This window comes from Ammospiza nelsoni, chromosome 4 (genome assembly GCF_027579445.1).
Source record: "Ammospiza nelsoni isolate bAmmNel1 chromosome 4, bAmmNel1.pri, whole genome shotgun sequence".
NCBI classification, from domain to species: domain Eukaryota; kingdom Metazoa; phylum Chordata; class Aves; order Passeriformes; family Passerellidae; genus Ammospiza; species Ammospiza nelsoni.
The window spans coordinates 71,382,818-71,402,953 of record NC_080636.1 but is presented as its reverse complement, the minus strand read 5'-3'; the positions used below and the strand labels follow the sequence as shown (position 1 = coordinate 71,402,953).

At 36.9% G+C, this 20,136-nt stretch overlaps 1 protein-coding gene across 7 annotated transcripts in view; it reads right to left on the bottom strand.

Annotated features, from left to right (window-relative positions):
- Positions 1-20,136, bottom strand: part of RAPGEF2 (Rap guanine nucleotide exchange factor 2) — a 185,028-nt gene that overhangs the window by 38,269 nt on the left and 126,623 nt on the right. For 5 of the 7 annotated variants that reach the window (XM_059470295.1, XM_059470297.1, XM_059470296.1 and 2 more), the window contains one exon: positions 7,970-8,101. The exons of 1 other annotated variant lie outside the window; for it this stretch is intronic. In XM_059470295.1, coding sequence (XP_059326278.1) covers positions 7,970-8,101 — 132 coding nt within the window. The remainder of the gene's footprint in view (positions 1-7,969; positions 8,102-20,136) is intronic. One more of the 7 variants, XM_059470298.1, reaches the window with a different exon arrangement.

Here is a 20,136-nt window from a genome sequence, read left to right as displayed (position 1 = left end):
TATGGCTTTCATTTGCTGATAAATTGCCTAAGAATTTACAGATGCAGAAAAAAGCAAAGTCATTGCTTAAACACCACAGATGGACTACCCAGAATATCTGTCAAATTTAACCTCCCTCATATTGTTTTAAAATGAATGAAAACATAGTCCAGACTAAGGCCATTAGTATAGCACCTAAAGGTAAATATATTTTAATTTGATATTTAAATATTTCCAAAATGATTGAGTGTGAAGACTGAACACTTTAATGCATCCCACAAACATTTGTTTGTCATGGCTGATACGGCTGCCTTTTCTCACAACCTGATTTAATACCACAGCAGCTGCCAAGGCTTAGCTATGACAATTTTTAAGGAAATGCAAGCTTCTAATGAGCAAGTTTTAAGCCATGGCTTGAGAAATCCAGTTTCACAGGCCTTAAAGGGATGGTTTGTTTCTGAGACTCCTGGAGCACACAATGTATTGAAAAATACAACATGGGACAAAGACAGCTACTAAAGCTTGTTTCATCAATCTATCTCAGACTGGTGAAAAAGACAACCCACAAAACTAGGTCACTCTCTGAACACAGGGAAGGTAAGAGAAATTGCATTGGTAATTTTGTAGAATCATCTCCCCTATTCCTGCCTCCCTATCTGTGGCCGACATCTGTCACTTTAATGCCACTATACACAGCCACCTCATGAACAGCAGCATATGGCTGGAGATGGATCAGGGGCAGCCAGTGAGAGTCTTAAATGCTTCTGTCCTACAGCACAACACAAGCTTTGTAACTGGGACTTGTTAATATAAAAAAAAGCCTGATAACAGCATCTATGCAATATTCAAATTATTCTCACTTTGCGGTTTTGGGTTGGGGTTTTTTTAGTTGTTGTTGTTGTTCATTTTGGGGGTTTAGTGGCTTTTTTGGTTTTGCTTTTGTCAAGAAAAAATGCTGCTCATTTTTTAACCAGGATAAGGAAAGATGTTACTGGCATAAAAACAAATTCCAAAACATAGCACAGATAGCAGTATTTTATGAGCAGTCTTCCTGTGTTTAACATGCCCATTCCCTGTGATACATTTGAAACAGCTGCTGTAACTACTCTTTCAAAATAGCCTTCATCAAAAGCGACTGGTGGAAAAATTAGTGGTGATGAGTCAGTAGACACACAGCTTATGACACCAATCTGTCAGAATCTGAAGTTTCCAGCAGTGACAATTCCAGTGACAGTGGGACTGATTCACAGTCAATTTTGCAAACCTTCCCATCACTAACAAATGCCCCTCCTCCCTGCCCAGATTAAGCTCTCTCAAAAGCACAATGCCAAAATTAATGCAGACCTTAATTTTGTCATACAATGCTAACAGACAAGAAACTTCCATCTATTGTACAACATCTGATTTAAAAGATAAGTTATTTTACTGTGTTAAAGCAATTAAACAAAACGAAAACTCTTGAACTCTATTATCAAAAAGAGTCCATGATATTTAAAACAAATTCTCACACTGAATTAAATGTAACTTTGGACTCAGAAAACACTTTACAAATACTACTAAAGGCTACAAGATTTCCCAAAGATGATCACTATTTACACTTGTTGTTTCTTTTTTTTTTTTTTTTTTTGACAAGTGGAGCTATTGGTGCATGAAAAGCAACTACTTCTAATTTCCTGCCAAAAACCCAAACCACTGCAAAAAGAAGCTCAGCATTGAATGCAACAATCTACAATGTAATAAGAAAGTTTGTTAATTTAGGACACCTTTAAAAACACCTTTAGAAGAAAAAAAATACATGTTTTCAAACAACTTTCTGAAATCTCTATGATCGCACAAAAGATGGAAAAGAAAGACAAATGTAGCCTTTCTGCATGACAAAACAAAACAAAAACCAAACCAAACAAATCCATGGCCCCCCACCCCAACTCCACAAACAAACAAACAAAAACCAATCAAAAAAACCAAACCAGAAAACTAAGAAAACCTCGAGGGCTCCTTGTGTTTATACATCGCAAACAGCTTTTCTAGGTTTAGTAGCAGCATGTATGATGTCAAGTATTCAAGGTCCTCTTGCTGAGACATTAATCTTCATGACCCAACTACTCTGAGTGCTTTTGTACCCCCTCCTCTGTGAGAAAAACCAATCATGTCTGCACAGGAACCCTTGGTTACTAAGCAATAGCCTTGCATCTGTCTAGGATTAAAGGGGAAACCCCCATGAGCTCCTTTGGGCATGGGGGATTCCTTATGAACCTCAGCCACCAAAAACCCAAATGATGAATATCCAACAGAATTTGTACTACAGTCAATCATGAGGCTTACATCTTCTCAGGGCATGTAACCAAGGATGAAATACACCTCAGAACTGCCATTCTTGGGTGCATGTTATACTTTGCTTCTTGGGCAATAAGAGAAATTAGTTTCACTTAAATAAATCTGAAAAGATTGCATGCAACAAAAATGCAAGAAAAATGTTGGTTGCAGCCTGAAGTACAAAACAATGTCTCTCCATTGTGATAGCAAACTGTGATAGCAAATTTCTCATGTCATCTTTCCATTTTCTGTGCTTTGAAGCTTCAAAAATTTTCTCCAATCTCATAATAGTGACATCCTAAAATTTTATTTGTCACATCACCAACATGACAGTTAAGAGACTAAGACAGACGTTTTCAAGCCTGAGTTGCAGTAGTATTTCATATTGACACCTAAGGAGAATCTGACCAGTTTTAAGCAGTGGCTTAAAGGTTAACACTGCACCAATAAAAATCTAGCTGCTTCAACTGAGGAGGATCTTGAAGTCCAAACACACTTCCAGATTTGAGTGATAATTAAACAAATACTGTGAAATAACCAGGGTAAAGATGTAAACTAAAAGAAGCTTTGTCTAAGTTCTTGGTTAGCCTTTGGTTCCTTGATTGACATGAAGAAGAAGAGGAGGATTAAGAGAAGAAGAATAGCATTCATTCTCCCTGGGTCAGACTGGGGAAATGGTGGAGACCCTTCTGGTCACTTCAGATTGGCAGGAGAGGAAACCAGTGAATGCCAGCTCTACTGGTCTTTGATTTTTTAGATGCACCATGACAATGAGCATAATGAGAGAGGTGGTGGACTACATGAGCAGCTCAAGAAGATGATTTCATTTACTGCCTGACTTCCTCTTCCTCCACTTAATTTTTGAGTTCCTTGAGAAAACAGATTAGAAGTTATGGGCGATCACTACCTCTACTCAACCAAGTAACTCTCACTCCAGTGAAACAACTTCATCACACACTCCCCACCCTTACTAGGGGAAAGAAAGTGGGAAGACTTGGAGAGCTGCTTATATGACTGGCTCTGTTTTAAGTGCCCTTCATGGTTTTCTTTCTATGCTGGTTTGGGAAAAACTTCCAACTGACAGTAACATAAAGAGAAAAAATAGACAACCTTTAAAATAACCACACTCACTACTGATCTCTTTTTATTTTAAACAGACTATTTTAACCTTTACTTTTCTAGAAATCTAATTACTTTCTTCAGGAAACATTGTATCATTTTGAATACTAAATTCGCCTTGTAACAATTGTTACCACCTAAAATCAACAATTCAAAATCTCTAAACACACAAGAGAAAAAAAACAGGGACAAAAAGAAAAAAAAAAGAACAGAAGAAACTCCTTGCACAAGCCAGAAATATACGTTCGCTGCCTGGTGCACTCCTTCAATTCCACAAAGCTAACAAAGAAAGAAGCCATGCTCAGTTCAAAAACACCATCTCCACATTACTTTCCAACCACTGTCATTTAAGGGCTAAAAAATGAACTAAAAAATGAAAATAAGAATGTCTATTACCAAAACTACTCATTTTTACTTTCTAATTTTTAAGCTGATACCAATAAAAACACCAAGAACACTGGCTCTGCCTGTCTCATTAAATGACTTGCAGAAGTCACATTAGCTTGAAATATTCCCTCATGTCATATAGTCACATTGGATTCAGTGTCTCCACAGAGAGAGAAGTCATGTCTGGAGTTTTGTTTTAAATTAGCTTTCAGATGACTACACAAAAGTTTACAATATCAAAAAATTACAATGAAATTCAATCCGTGCAACTATAATATGTATTTATTAAGTAGTTCTCACATGTACTACAATCAACTATAATTATTACATGTACAGAAATCATACACAATCTAAGGTAATAACATTTTTTTTTATGCTACAGTGACATGAGTGCAAATGTCCACGAAATACCTTAAAACTCCTTCAGTTCAAGATTTTCACAGTGCTCTCCATAGTTGTTCTTTCATTATCTACCCCATTATCCACCCCAAAATTTATAACACAGCAGCCCACATGTGTCACAGAAGTCAGTCTGAGCAGTTTTCCTCACTGAAGATGGAAATGTGCAGCAATGCAGACAACCCACCAGGAACAGCATCCCCCCCTCATTGCCAAAGATTGCCTCCTTCTCAGAATGGAGCAACGTCTGCCAGGAGCACAGGCATACAGAACATGGACTCTGGAAGTCACAGAGTACATTAAGAGGCCCTGAATTTACAGGAGTGATAAGGAACTGCATTGGGCTTCGTTGAAAAAGCAGGGGTGGCAGTCCACAGGACAATTTACCTGATCTGTTCCAGCCACTCTGGCATCAGCCAGAGCCCTGCACTTCAGCAGCTGATACAGTCAGAAAGAGTGGCTTTATCTTAAGGTAAAATGTCTTTATTTTGCATACAGTGACTAAAGGGCAGGCTGCATGGACTCTGTGGTTTGAGACACAAAGGACTGGTCTCACTCAGGAAGAGCTGCTGAAGGGTGGACCTTTCTCCTAGGAGCTACCATATCAGGACCATGAGAAAACAAAGCTGACACCTTGACAATTTCCAAGCAATAGGCACATCCTGGGAGGGTCTCAGAAAGGATGTTCCTGGTTTCCTGTACCGACAGTGGTATCTGGGCAGGCACTGAGGGCATGTCAGTGTGGCAGGAAGCCACCAGTCTGAGCACAGGATAAGGCAAAGAAAGGCTGGCAAAGAGCTGAGCCAACACAACAATGCTTCCCAAAACAGGGAGGGGCAATCATACACAGCCATGAGCTTACATCTCCTCACTCTCCAATCATCTGGTAATACATTTAGCAGGTATAGCAGGAAGCATCCAGGAGCTTATAGGAACAGGTATATGTGTTCATTTAAGAATCATTAACTAGGCCTAGCAATCAAGAGTAAGCAGCCACACATGAGATGTCAAAAAAAGGCAGAAGCAAGGAATTGTTCTTGGCAAATACAAGCCAACACACACTACTGACATTCAGCATCCCCTTCCTCTCAAGTCACCCTACAGAGTTCGTCACTTGAACTAACTTCCTAAAATAAAAATAACAGTTTTTAAGGACCTTACTAATTAGCACCTGATGGTTTTGAAACTTGGGTGGGGTAAACACAAAGGTTGATTTTATTTTGGTAAGTATTTCTTATCCTAAAAGAAGTTCTTTCATGTGCAACGTCTGACAAACAAATTTAGAGACCACATTAATATTTAAAAGGAAGTATTCTCAGTTCAATGCTGAAAGCATCTGAAGAGTCAGCTTCATGATTTATTTAAAAAAATCTTAAAAGGCCATGAACATATTTTCACTGGAAGCAGCTGCTCTTAAGGCTACAGAACTAATACTTATGGGATGCAGTACATGACATATCACCTCAGATTTCAGCAGTAATGATCTAAATAATATCATTTTTAAAACAATTTTTTTTCTATCAACTGCAAGACAAAATGATGATCTTGCTAAATCATTGCTTTCTACTTAGCCATAATGAATCCAAGTCCACCCTACTAAACAGAAAAATGCCATTAAATACAGAAAATCAAAGAATCAAAGGGATAATGATCATGAGCTTTATCTAAGACTTATCAAATTTGAAGGAAAAAAAAAATAACATGTTGATGACTTGGTTATGGTTTACTAGTTTTGAATAAACAGTTGGGAGAGAATTGCAAGGCAAACAATTGAGAGAGAATGACTGATTCACTCTCTCTTTAAAAAAAATATTTCTCTTTAATCCTTTACTTGGGCCTAGAGGAGTCAAATTACAGCCATTTTATTTTGTTTTGGTTTGGGGTTTTTTTTTTTTGGCAGTACTTGAACCTAGCCTAACACTGCTACATTACATTCCTTTATGACTGAAACTGAGGCCAGAAATTAATGATTTACCAGAATTTGAGAAATCAAGGTAAACAATACTTCATACCATTAAGTTAAATTTAAGAATTTAAGAATCTTATCAGTTTCCACACCTGAATTTACCATTTCATTAATAAACATTCCTTCAAGTATATGTATTAAGACAAAAAGATGAGGTTGCATTTTACAGTACATGGTCATATTTCTGGATGTAGATATGGACATAGGTTACTCATACTTTGACATTGTGTAATTACACAGTTCCTGATAAAACTGTGCCAAGTCACCTTTAAATGTGGTATTAATTGCAGATTAAGTGAAGAAACTAGATCATATTTTTAAGAATGGATTATGCATTATGTTTGTAAATTCAGTTTAAAAGAATACTTAAAGAGTAAATTTTATCTGTGTAAATACTTCAGTATACCATTAACTCTCTCCAAACAACAACCAGTATGTTGATCCCAACGCTGCAAATGAAACCAGTAGGAGTCATAGACCAGGTTGGCAACTACATAGAGAAGTATTTTTCTGAGGTTTCTTTAGTTCTTCTATGTTGTTTGGTTGGGTTTTTTATTAATTGCATAGAAATTCAATTATCTTTTTCACAGTTAAGAGTGTTTTGCTGAAAGTTTGCAAAAAATTACTTCCAACTTATCTCAAGAATAACTGTATGACTGTAACTACATGCCACCTACAGCTGTGCCTCTGGAGGTACTTGTTATTTTTCTGTTATAGTGGAAATCTCTGTAATGAAAAGAATGAAAATCTGTAGAAGACTAGAAGAACAAAACTGATTTTAGTTCTTCTTTAGTCTCACAATATAAATCATATCTCAAAGTTATCCTGTCTTCAGAAGAAATTCTGACAAACCTACTTGACTGACATAAGCTATGCTTTAAGTATTCAGCTAATTTGATAGTTTTGCAAAAATAAACCTTTGCATTATTGTAATTACTGTCTAAATTGAACTGTGATCTTTTTATAGCCTATCTTCTTTCACAAAAAGAAGCCTATAAGTTTATTCACCTGAAAGAGACTATATTCTTCAACTATGACCACAGATGAACTTTCACATATTTATAGATATGCTTTTCCTGTTATTTAAATGACTACATTTGCAATTCCAGAAGCATCTCAAAAAACCACTATCCTCTTCTAGTTAACAGTACTTCATGTTGAAGTGGTCTCACTACTTTATGATTATTTCGATAGAAATATATTTTAATTGGATTTGATTCCTTCCTTTCAGAGTAACAAATTGGTACACTTCCCTATCAGGGCAGCTCCTCCTCCAACATTGCAAGAACCATAAACATCAAGTGAAAAATGCATAATTCCTCATTTTATTTCACTTTAGACTTTTTTCCAATTTATATTTAAACTCTGGATCAGTTTCAGAATCTCTCTAAACTCAAGTTGTGCCCAATTACCAGCACAGAGCTTTACAAGAAGAAGTCACCTCAGAAGTATAACTTTAAGAAGCACCACCACTTCAACCTGCCCACCTTTCTGAGGATGGCCAGGAGAGGAAGCACTGCTAAGAGGTTGGCATCACGTTTCTACAGGGCGGGGAAATAGAAATATGCCCCTCAAGCACGGGCTGCCCACTCCACATTTGTTTCTTCCCACCATTGAATAGGCTCTGCATTATGAACCCAACACACCTAAAGCCTGAAATCATTACAATTCAAACAAAAAGTATTTTTTTGAAGTCTATTGAGCACTTCTTCAAGTACTCAAAAGTGACAATAGCAAGGACATTCAGCTATTAAGTGCAAAACTGCTGGCAACTGCACCTCCCATCAGCATCCCTTCCAGTCTTACCTGGTAGATATCAGAAAGGCTGCTGCTTCCTGAATCACTAGTGATGCTACATCCTGAGTGACTAGATGAAACGTGGGTCACCTGTGGGTGGAGACTGTCAGTAAGGTGCAGCTTTGTGAAATCTGCAGGAAGCTATAGGTGGAGCAGAAAAAGCATCATTACAATTTGAGGGAGATACACAGCAAAATTAATTCAAATCATATATGTCATATTTTACTCTCTGCCAGTACCAACTACTTAAGAAAACCACTGGGGCTTGAGAATGCAGCATAAAAATTTAGAGTTATGCAGCTTTTTTAACTCATGCAGAGGTCAGCAAAATACCACCAAAATATTGCAAATATAAGAGATTCAGGAAAAACATGTATCTGAGGACAAACATTAGTGAAGCAACATGCCAAAACTGTTCAGTAGCTCGCTGTGGGGTTTGGATAGAATTAAAATGTATATGAATATTGTGCCACTTCCAAAATCAATGGTTTCCTGCAGGATGGGAGTTAAGTCACATACTTCTTTAAAAAATCAACCAGCACTGCTCTGGATTTGGTAAACTTTTGTGTCTCAAGTTGACAAAATACATTAGAGACAAGGAAAATCCAAGTCACTGAGCTATCCATTATACTTTGAGCCAAATAATATGACAGCAAATAGGAAATGTGGGAAGATTGACACAATTACAAAGAGCTATAATCTTGGAATTAGTTTGCTCACATGCAGTGCTGAAGATTGAATTGAGACAGTATATTTGATCATTTAACAAACATTCACCAAGATTTGTGATTTATATTTCTACTATTGCTTTATGCCCACAGCTTCTATGAAAATCTTTAAGAACTGTAAACATTTCCAGACTGCAGAAAGCGAACTTTGACAAAGCAAAATATTTGCTGTCTGAAGAAATATTTAAATGCTATTTCAGGGGCAAATTACTCTTCTCCCCAAGAAGTCTGTATCCCACAGCTAGTTAATAAAAGTATGTTAATGTATCAATTTTGGTTTGCAATAAATTCTTCAATAATTAAAACCAAAAATCTTTGTTCATTAATTTTGTTTCAACTCAGTCAAGGCAGATTCTCTCATCCCTAAGGAGTTGTGTTTGTATGAAAAATGTCACATGCAGTGTGTCCATCCATGTCAATTATGAATGTAACCCTAGTGCTTGCTCTCCCTGGATGGAAATGGAAATAAGATCTCATTCAGCATTAAGAGAGAATAAGCCAATCAGTATAAAAGGTTAGGGAAAAAAGTCACAAGAGAACATGCTAGAAAAAATTATTAGCTCTATACAGCTAAAGATAGTGAATGACTTTACTGCTGTTTGCCTTGTTTAGTTCTGTTTATGGAACACGCCCTGAAAGAACTTTGGCTTTAGGATTTGCAGTGAAATTACAGACAACTGCAAACCTTAGTCTTATTTGACTGACTGGCATTTCCAATTCTAATAAATCTGAAAATGATTTCTTCATTATCACAGAATGACTGCATCAGTGATAGCAAAAATGGCTGCATTTGAAATAATTCTTTCCTAGTATCTTACTGGAAAGAGCAGCTAAAACCAGCAACCAAATACTAATAATCCTAAAAAGCTACAGTAAGCCCAGAGCTAGATTTGATCTTCATCAACAAAGAAAAGGCAATTAAGAAAAGCAATACTCTAATACACACAGCCATGAATGCTGCCTCCAGAAAAATCTAGTTATGCTCACTACTGTTATTGAAGTATCAGAGGGAGAAAATACAGCATTAGGGACTGAATTATAGTATCTGGGGTCTTTGCTGCTTTTCTTTTCAATCTGTAAGTTTGAGTTATCACATAATTGAACCACATATACTGATATTCAGGCCACTATACAATTTTTTTTAATCCTTTTTGAGCCATTCTGCAAGTAAGTACATATTCTATAGGTAGAATGCAAGGGAAATGAACTGCCACAGCTTTTGCAGTGTGTTGCTGACTTCTCAAAGTACAGTCTCGCACAATTGAAGCAGCCCATGTTTATTTCAAAGTAGAAATCCTACACATTATGTTAAGATACAAGCACAAATTGTCTAAGATTCACACATTTAATGATAACTTACACAGATATATTTTGAGGGTTTTACCTTTTATAAAGCACTAACTATTGCAATCCCAAATAAATATTAACTCCATAGGGAACTGTATATGAACACAGTGTGGCACCCAGCCAAACACGTTCAATTTTATAGTGCCCTGCAAATATCTCCATGTCATTAACAACAGCATGTATTTTTTATCAAAGCATTAAAAATTTTAAAGAACTTTTCATCAAAGCAAATCCAGTTAGTATGTTAAAAAGTTAAATTGAGCTATATTTAATATAATGATTGCACTCAGTGTTTTAAATGAACAGCAAGGATTTGTGTGTCACTACTGCACATAAGGCAAAAGGAAGAGGCAGAGGATTTCACAATAACTGATGGAATACACTGCAAATAAAAGCAAGCCTTCTGAATCTTTTTGGCTGTAGACAATCAGCTGATTGCTTGGTGATTACTGGTTTCAGAGTAACTCCTCAAGTCAAAGCCACGCTGCCTGAGCTGGACTTGCCAAGTGGTGACAGAAGATCAGAAGCAGGCATTTTTCTTTAGGCAACCTAACTAGTCACTTTGATCCTAATCAAATAGGACTATTTACAAGCAGAAAGCACATGCTCATATCTTTGCAGAACACTACATCTCTGTGCTACATGCCCGAGAGCAGCATCCACTTCAACTGCCCTACCCCCCAAAGTTAAGGTGAGAGACTGTGTGAAGAAAAAAATGAAATACAAAAATTAAATAAGTTGAAACATTTAAACTGTAAAGTCAATGAAAAATGTGTGTGAGAAATGCATACATTTCTATTTTAGTCATGTTCTGCTGTTTAAAATACTTCATATTTGCATTGTACACAATGGAGAAAAAATGAAGCACTGATGACAATGAAAACCCACATCTCTTTAAGTCTGATATGGAAGTGTGGTGGGCTTGACAGCAGATGCCCACCAAAGCCACTCTGTCACTTTCCTCAGCTGGACAGGTGAGAGCAAATACAATGCAAGACTCATGGTTAAGGACCAAGAGAGATCACCCACTGTCATGGGCAAAACAGACCCAATTTGGGGACAAATTAACTGAATTTATTATCAACAGGATAATGAGAAATAAACTCAAATCTTAATGACTTCCTCCCACCCTTCCTTTCTTCCTAGGCTCAACTTCACTCACAAATTCTCAACCTCTTCCCTTGCAGTGCTGTGGAGGGACAAGGAATGGGGGCTGTGGTCAGTTCATCTCACACTGTTTCTGCTGCTCCTCCCTCCTTGGGTGGAGGACTCTCACACTCTTCTCCTTCCAAAGGAGGCAATTCTCCATCATCACCTTCAAAGTGAGCCCTTCCCATGGGCTGCAGTTCCTCACAAATTGCCCTGGTGTGGGGCCCCTCTAGGGTCATAACTCCTGCCAGTAAACCTGTTCCAGCATGGGCTCCTCTCTCCGCAGGGTCACAAATCCCACCAGGAGCCTGCTCCAGCGTGGGCTTTCCACAGGCATCCACCTGCTCTGGTGTGGGTGTCCTCCAAGGGCTGCAGGTGGAATTCTGCTTCCCTGGGGATCAACATAGGCTGCAGAGGGGCACAGCTGCCTCACCATGACCTGCACCACAGGCTGGGTAAATCTCTGCTGGGGCACCTGGAGCACCTCCAGCCCCTCCTTCTCTCTGACCTTGGTGTCTGCAGGGCTGCTCCTGTCACATTCTCACTCCTCTCTTCTGTGGCTGCAATTGCAGTTTTTGTTCCCCCTGTCCCTCTCCGTTTCTTATCCCAGAGGTGCTGCCACTGTCACTGCTGAGCTCAGCCTTGGCCAGTGGCAGGTCTGCCTTGGCACCAGCTGCGTTTGGCTCCATCAGACATGGGGACAGCTTCTGGCAGCTTCTCAAGGAAGAAGGGTTGGCCCTGTGGCCCCACACTACCAAAATCCAGCCACACAAACCCAATACGAGCCAAACCCTTTACTCTTGGAACAGATTTGGTGAATGTTTTTCAGGTAAGCAGAACACAACATTCAACAAGCAGCAAAAAGCTGGTCTACCCCAAACCAGGATATTTACATCCAATTTCTTACTTGCATTGGAACAAGATTAGAGAACATCATGAAACCATGCTATTATAACTCTGAAAAAATTTCCTAGGAACCATCTCCAGGCAGTTAACTTCATGGCAATAGGTATGTTTGCCATGCTACTGAGTATCACATTATTAATTAAATTATTAAGCACTCTTAATCTTATTAAAACTTTAATAATTTAAGTGCTTGTATTGAGCTATTGTTCCATTCTATAGTTTAGTACTGACTTTACTATTTAGTACAACAGTAAAAAAAAGTCTTCTTGTTACATTTACACAGCTAGATCTAGCACATGCTATATCTACCAGACCACAAGGAGGATAAGAAAGCCTAAGGACCTACCCCTGCCTCAGAAACATCACTCCTCACAGACTGACACCACCACAAATGGTGTCAGAACTGAATTCTCACTTTTATCTTGTTTTACATTTTCATTAAGTGATGCCTAGTTTTAAGAATACCTACAGTATTTCTTAACTTCATGACTGAACACCTTTAGTCACACCATCAGAAGGAACTGGCACACAGAGTAAAAACGTAGCAGGGTAATTTAGAAAAATTAATGTATGATTTGTTTTAAAGTAAACATAGTTTCAAAACATAGTATATGTACACTAGTTTAAATAATTTATAATCATTAAAAAGGTCAGAAACTGTCCTGACCACCTAGTCTCAAGCACAACCTTTGTAAATGACAAACATTAAGGTAATATATGCATAGCTCTAATCACGTGTAACACAGACAAAAGTTTCTAGCATAAAACATGACCTGACAAAATAGTCATGATCTAAGCCCTAGTCTTAATTTGACAGAGGTGAAAACAGTATTTTATATTTATAATGTAGTCATTAATACACATGTATACCTACACAAGTACACCCATTTATACAGATTGCACACATGGATAGAAACCAGAGTTAAAACAATACATCTGGGAACTCCCAATTTTTACTTCTTGAAAACCCTAAAATCAAAAGAAAACTTAAACAATTACGTGAAACTATCTTAAGGGAAAAGATATATATCCATTTAGAACTGTACAATACCATAAATCCTATCACATCCTCCCATCTTAAAAGCATCATTTTATTACTTCCACCCTCCAAGTGAATCACCATGTTATGCATGCAAAACTAACAATTACTTTGCTCTGAATATGTTCCTCCTATTTTAAGAACATTACTATTTTCTCCTACCCTACAGTATGCCTTTCATTATAACAAAAGGCATCTTCTACTCAAGCAATTGCAGGGCTTATCTACAAATACAGTATTTAAAAAAATATTATATAAAATTTTGAATTTTATTTTTTAAATGCAGTTACATGTGAAAACAAGTATAAATGCAACAACGGAAAGACAAACACAAGAATGTCATTTTAAATTACCAGATGAATTCTAGTTAGAAAGCTTCAATATACCACTCATTTTAAGGCAAACAAAGAAACAAAGCATATAAACAAAGTCTTCTACTGAAGGCTGCTCAGCACTTTATGAAAGATTTATAAAGCCTGCAAAGTGACTGAAGCACATTTGCAAAAAAGATGGGATTAAAGAGAGCAAAGGTGTAACATTCTGTTATGCAATTCCCAATGAATGATTTTATATGTAAATAAGTGCCACTGAGACAGAGCAAGCAGACATAAAACAACACAAACTATCACCTTTAAAGCCTCTACTTCCACTTTCTGAAAGTAAAGAAATACAAAAAAGCACTGATTCTTCAACCTCCAAACACCTACATCTGAACACTTATTCTATAGCAGTTCTTTACTAATAAAATAATAAAAGCTACTAGACAATAAAAGCCACCATAATAAATATTTTTTTAAAGTTTTTTATTCCTTTTACAGATGACACACTTAGTCCCACAAACCTAAGTAAGTAAACTACAATGAACTTATTTTGGGATTCTGGGTTTTTTTTCATGAAGAGAGAGCAACAGCAGGCAAATAAAAGCAATACTGTGCCTTTGTCTTCCTCATTATTTTTTTCCCCACCCAAGATAGAAATCCTGAAATTTTTATTGCACTACAGAAGTGTAGATCACAAAGGCAGTATTCTTCAGTATCCTATAAAATTATTAACAGTTAATTTCAATATTTTATATAAACATTTTTTATATCAAGGGTTTGTACATCTGTTGTATTTTGTATTTTAATGCTATGCCCACATTTATGGTATTTAATAAGATAAGGAAGAAATATTTGAAATAATGCTGGGCATTCATCAACTTGCTATTTCAACATAATTCTTTCTAACCAAGAGAGACGTCAAGGAAACATTTTTATGGTTGAGTGATTTTAAACACAGCAGCAAATGTAAGTAATTACAGAATAATAAGGTAATTTCTATCGATTCTGTCTACAGACCTGATACAGGCTGACATGTCCATGCAGAGTTAAATTTCAACTAAAAGTGTAAACTATATACAATTAAAATTAGGATGCAATTCCCAGGGAAGCAGGATTTTCTTGCACCTAGGGGTGGAAAAGATTGAGAAGCTTCTATATATTTTCTATGAAAACTTCTGCAAGACTTAAATAAAAACCTCCTGACTTGAACTATGTCTTCTGTACAATCATTTACTTTACACAACAATACCTCATGTATTTTTCATCTCCAGAGTTTCCTCGAATAGACATCCTTCTGTGAAACTGTGAAACTTCACAGACATCTAATCTTAAGATCTTGAATACAGCAAAGGACACAACCTGTGTTCTGAAAATATTGCATGTAGATAATATTGCTGTGCAGCAGCTGTTTGCATAAAAAGCCCACAGCAGAACACCTCTAACAAAAAAAAACAAACCAAACCAAAAATAAAAAGAATGAAAAGTATTATAAGGACCTTTCCCAAGCTCTTAATTCTTTCCTCCACCGATATTTTGCTATAGCTAGCCTCCCAGAAAAACTATTCAGAGGTTCAAGCTATTGCAATGGGAGCTGCAGGTCTCAGGGAGAGAGAGAGAGTGAATGCACAGGAACTTCATTCTGCTTCCCTTACAAAACACCCACTGCCTGCCACTTACTGCACATCTCATGGCCCTCAGCAGCTAATCCCATGAGCACTTCATGCATCGAATCCTTTGCCTGAAGGATTATTGACTTCTGCAGAGAGACAGGGGTGGTAAAATTTAAATGGGTGTCTGGGGAATGAAGAAAAACCTCTCAGAAGTAACACTTTTTAAAGGAAAAGTAAGAAATACATCACTGAAACACATCCATTTTTATTTATTTTAACCACCTTCTCCGTTGTATGTCTGAATGTGTCAGCATTTGTTCTTCCTTTAGGAAGTATATGAATCAAAGAGTCAATGCAGCATTTCCTATTAAAAAGTACCTTCTTCAGAAAACCTGGCATAAACACTATTCCTTCAGGAAACACAAATGTCAACTTATTGGCAACAGCTCAAATGAAGCCGGGGGTGAAAAAAGAAAAACTGTTTTATACAGGTGTTTACAGCACCAGTGAACCCCAAATACAAAACAAAAGCCAGCAGGATGGATTTGAGTTCAATCATGCTAAACTAAACTAAGTAATGTTAAACAATTTTCTGAAGTTTTCCTTAGATTTCTGAAAATCCAAACTCAAACATTTAAAACATATAAATGATGTTATATGTTTAGAATAAACAATATAAACGTGCAAGATCAAAATACTTTTATTCAGCATTTACTCAGAAGCCTGTCTCAAAAAATATCTGGTTAAAGTGTAGCTTCTTCACTGGTCAACAAATGATAATTCAAAGGATAATTTTACTTTTAAAATATGGTTTTAAAGTTATAGCAGTTCTGCCACAGGCATCAAGCTAAAAAGACTGTTCTACAACTGTTTTGACTGTGCATATACATTTAAGTATCAAGAACTCTTTGACATCCTTAACCACATGTTTCTACATGGTCTCATAGTTTTTGTTCCATACAGTGCGATGGAAGTGAAATCTTCCAGAAGGGAGTTATGTAGGATTTTCAAATTTCAAAACTCTCATTTTTTCTTTTTTATTGGGTTTTAGGGGGGTTTAGGGGTATTTTTTTGGTTGGTTGGTTTAATTTTTTTTTTTTTTTTTTTTTTTTTTTTTTTTTTTTTTTTTTTTTTTTTTTTGTTAAGTGCCTGGTATTTTTACATTATTTGATTGCTTTATTCCATGAAGTGATCCCATTTCGGTCCAATCCTATTCTCAGTCTCTTTGAACTTCTGTGAGTAGCAGAATCTCTGTTTCAGTGTATTATGTCCCTACATTAAAAGAGTCCCTATTCCATAGGGACACAGCCTATCACTCTAGGTTGCACCCTGCTGTCCCAAGAACTTGCATTTAAGTGTCCTGACAGAGGCTGCCCAGCCACCCCCTCCCACAAACTAACAGCTTCCCAGTAACACTGAATAAAATTGGGGAGGGAATTCATCTTGTGGAAATCTACATAATGAAAACCAACAAGCAGGGACAGGCACTCACTGATGACTGCTTTCTAAGTTGAAGGAAAGACTGTTCTGAGGCATTTCAACTGACTTCTGAAATATCTCTAGGGAAAGAGAGTGGAAAACCGAGTTCAATCACTGAACTTCTGTAAAGGCTCCCCATTATTTGATATACATGGACGAGAAAATAATAAAGCTTGGCTGTGCAGAGATCTCTCTTGGGAATGACTGATTTTCATACTAAGAAAATGCATGTTCCAGTTGATGTTTTTCCCACAGTAAGTATTTCTAAATACTTCCTTTTGTGGCTGTTTGGGTGCTTAATACTGAGAACTACTGCTGGGTTGGAAACTAAATGGCCCACTTTCAGGGCTTCTGGAGGCTTGTAAGGTTAAATTTTGCACTCTTTGGCCTATTACAAGTAACTGTGGGAGAGGAAGGAACAGAGAACCTGGTCACAAACTTTGTTTCCACAGGAAACCAGACAAAAGATTCATGCCTAGGGAAATAAAAGCAAAAAAAAGTTCAAGAACACTTTAGTTCAAGAACACTTTATGTGGGCACATATGTTTACAGGAAATGTTAATTCAAATATTTTCAAGGAAGATGCTTTAAATCCAGCAGAATATTTTAAATAAATAATAGAACACTTGTGTATATCTCATATACAGACTCACTTTGGATTACTTACAGAGCAGTCTCACAAGTGGACATGGAGGATGCTAAAAAGCAATCACACCAGCAGGGGTAAAAATGATGGCACCCAAACCCAGACTTTATTTTCAGCTTTAAAGCACTGCTCAGGATTGAAAACCAGAAAAGTAAAGAGTTTAGCCCAAAGGTGAAAACATGTATCCTGGGCACATCTTCAATGGTTAAAGCAAAGACCTGTGAAATGCCTACAGCTCCAAGCACTGAAGCCTCCCCATCAACAGGCTGTTCTTACACCACACCATATGTTGGTGGTGGGTTTTTTTATACCTGAGCTTCACAATTACAGCATTCTAGCCACTCTAACAAAGCTTAGTGAAGTTTTTTAAACATTCATGAAGTGATAGCTCAGTTTTGAACTGAAGCCATTCAACCTGAACTACTGCCCCTCAATACTGAACTACATCACTGAATTTTACTGCACTGAGCTAACTTACAAGAGTAAAAGATATGTTAACTGATTTTAGAATAAAGAAATTAAGGGCTACCTCAGTTATTTTCTTAAAGATGAGATATGAAAGATGGATATACAAAATATCTTAGAACTCCACACCTTCCAAGTGGAGGAAAAAAACCTCTTGGCATCACTGTGCAAAAAGACACTGTGGATAACAAGAGATGAGCAGTAGGAAGAGATGTGAAATCACACATTTTAAAACAAAAATCAACAGCATGGGAAATTCCCTGTCAGAAATGACTGTGAAAAAGTTTCCATGTATCAGCTGATCAGAAGGTGACTGAATTGTTCAGGTGATGCAGCAGAAGGAGAACCCAGTATGATCACAGCATGCATCCCCCAGAAATACAGTTCTGGGCTCTTCTCCACAACCCCAGCAGAGACCTTATTTGGAAATTTTGCACACATGCCCAGCAGTGTGTTTTAAATAAAGATGGCTTGAAGCCATACACATACATAGAGTCAGAAAAAAACTATCAGGATTATGAGAAGAAAAACTAATACTTGACAAAGTGCAGGAAGAGCACAGCTTTTTCAGCCCACACTGAGAGAAAGATCACTATGCAAAAATAGAAAGGAGGAAAAAGAAATATTTTCAGTACAAGGCAATGCAGGTGTAAAGCCTAATGAGCAGGAAGCTGAAAGAAGGCTGCTGTCTAATGAACCACAGAGAGAACCAAGCCAGACTCCACAGGAGCTGTGGTAGAGAAGGCTTTCAAACTGAAGCCAGGCAAAGTTATGAGTGTGCTGCACAAGTGTGTAATGGCAGTGACCCAGAAAATTCTTTCCAGATCCATGTCACTCATCCAAGCAGAAAAATCTGAAGTGAGCCTGTTGTTTGATATACTTAGTGTTCAGAAGCACACTAACCAACAGAGGAAGAAAAAAGACAAAATCCAACACGACTAACATAAAAACATTTTAGATGTTCTTATTGGCAGCTTCTTAGTAAACACCTAAGTACTGTGTAAATTCCAAAGAATTTTTTTTAAAGATACAAATATTTAGGGAGCTCCTGTGCATAGATGCAAAAACTGAGCCCTGTCTCCATAAAATACCATATTAATTGAATGAAATTTGATGAAAATTTAAAGAGAGACATGACTAATTCACAAGCAATTAAATGGAAATTCTGTTTGAAGTCTGACGGTTGCAGCCATGTCAATGCCACCCTTGGAGTGTTAAGTAAAGGATTATCTTTACTTTAGAACATCAAGGAATAGTTCAGGAGAGAAGTGGGTGGAAGTTTCCACTATTTTCCTTGACTGACAATGGAAGCTGCACACTTCTGCTTCAGCTCAAATAAAAAAAAGAACACAAAGAATTGCAATATTACAAATGACACACAAGTGGACATGAAAGCCCTTGCTAAAGCTTGTTTTTCCAAATATTCTGATTGTAGCATTTTTTAATATAAAGAAAAATGTATATTGCCATAAGCACTAGTCTTAGCTTGCTAATTGCACAATATTGATCATTTAAAACAATGTTACAATTGTTTTTAAAAGTTGGACATCTACAAGGCAATCAATTTTGATTGAAAATGTGGAAGATGTTATTTTCAAAGGTGAATTTCAAAAGAAAGACTGCTTAAAAAATCTTATAAGTCTGTAGATAATACTTCTCAGACCAATGCAAAAAGTAAAAAAGTTTCATATTTGCATTACAGATAGTATAGGTAGTCTTCCTAATTTTCTGGCAAATGAAGAAACAGTACAGTAACAAGATAAAATGTTTCTAATGACAAGCATTTCCCTTTATACATGACTAATGTTGCAAAATCTTCAAATACCATGATTTTACCATAAATATAATTTTTAAATGCTGTACTAACATGACTACAAGTCAAACAGCTTCATTACTTATTTTATGAGTTTTGCAAGTGCAAAAGTTCTCATGCCATGGCAACACAACAGTGGTGAATGTTGCTGTAACACCCCAAGTTTGCTTGCTACTTTACACTTTTCCTCAGATGGTAGTCAAAGAAAATTAATGAAAATATTTTATTCTGACACAAGTTTTCAAAACTGTATGTGCTATCATGCCACCATGCATTCCTAATACCTCCACAGTTTGTATTCTGTCACACAGAGCAAGATTCCAACTTCTATGAACATCTCAATTATTAACTACCTTGGGCACAAAACTTACTACTGTGTGCTAACTGTGATCATAGGAAGGGAAAGACAAAAGGATCATTTTTCTTCTTTTCTTCAAGGAGTCTTTAGGAAGCACTACAGTGCTCCCTAAATTCTGGAGCACAGTGCAGCAGCAACTGTGCAAACCCATTTAAAATTATTTACATATATCAGCACAGAAACATCTCTTACAGTAATAATATCTCCAATAAATTTTGAAACAACCTGCAGAGCTTTTCTTTGTAGTCCAAGTGACACTTACTCACAACTGTAATATGTAACCCTAAATTTCATTAGCCTCCCACCTTGTTTTTTT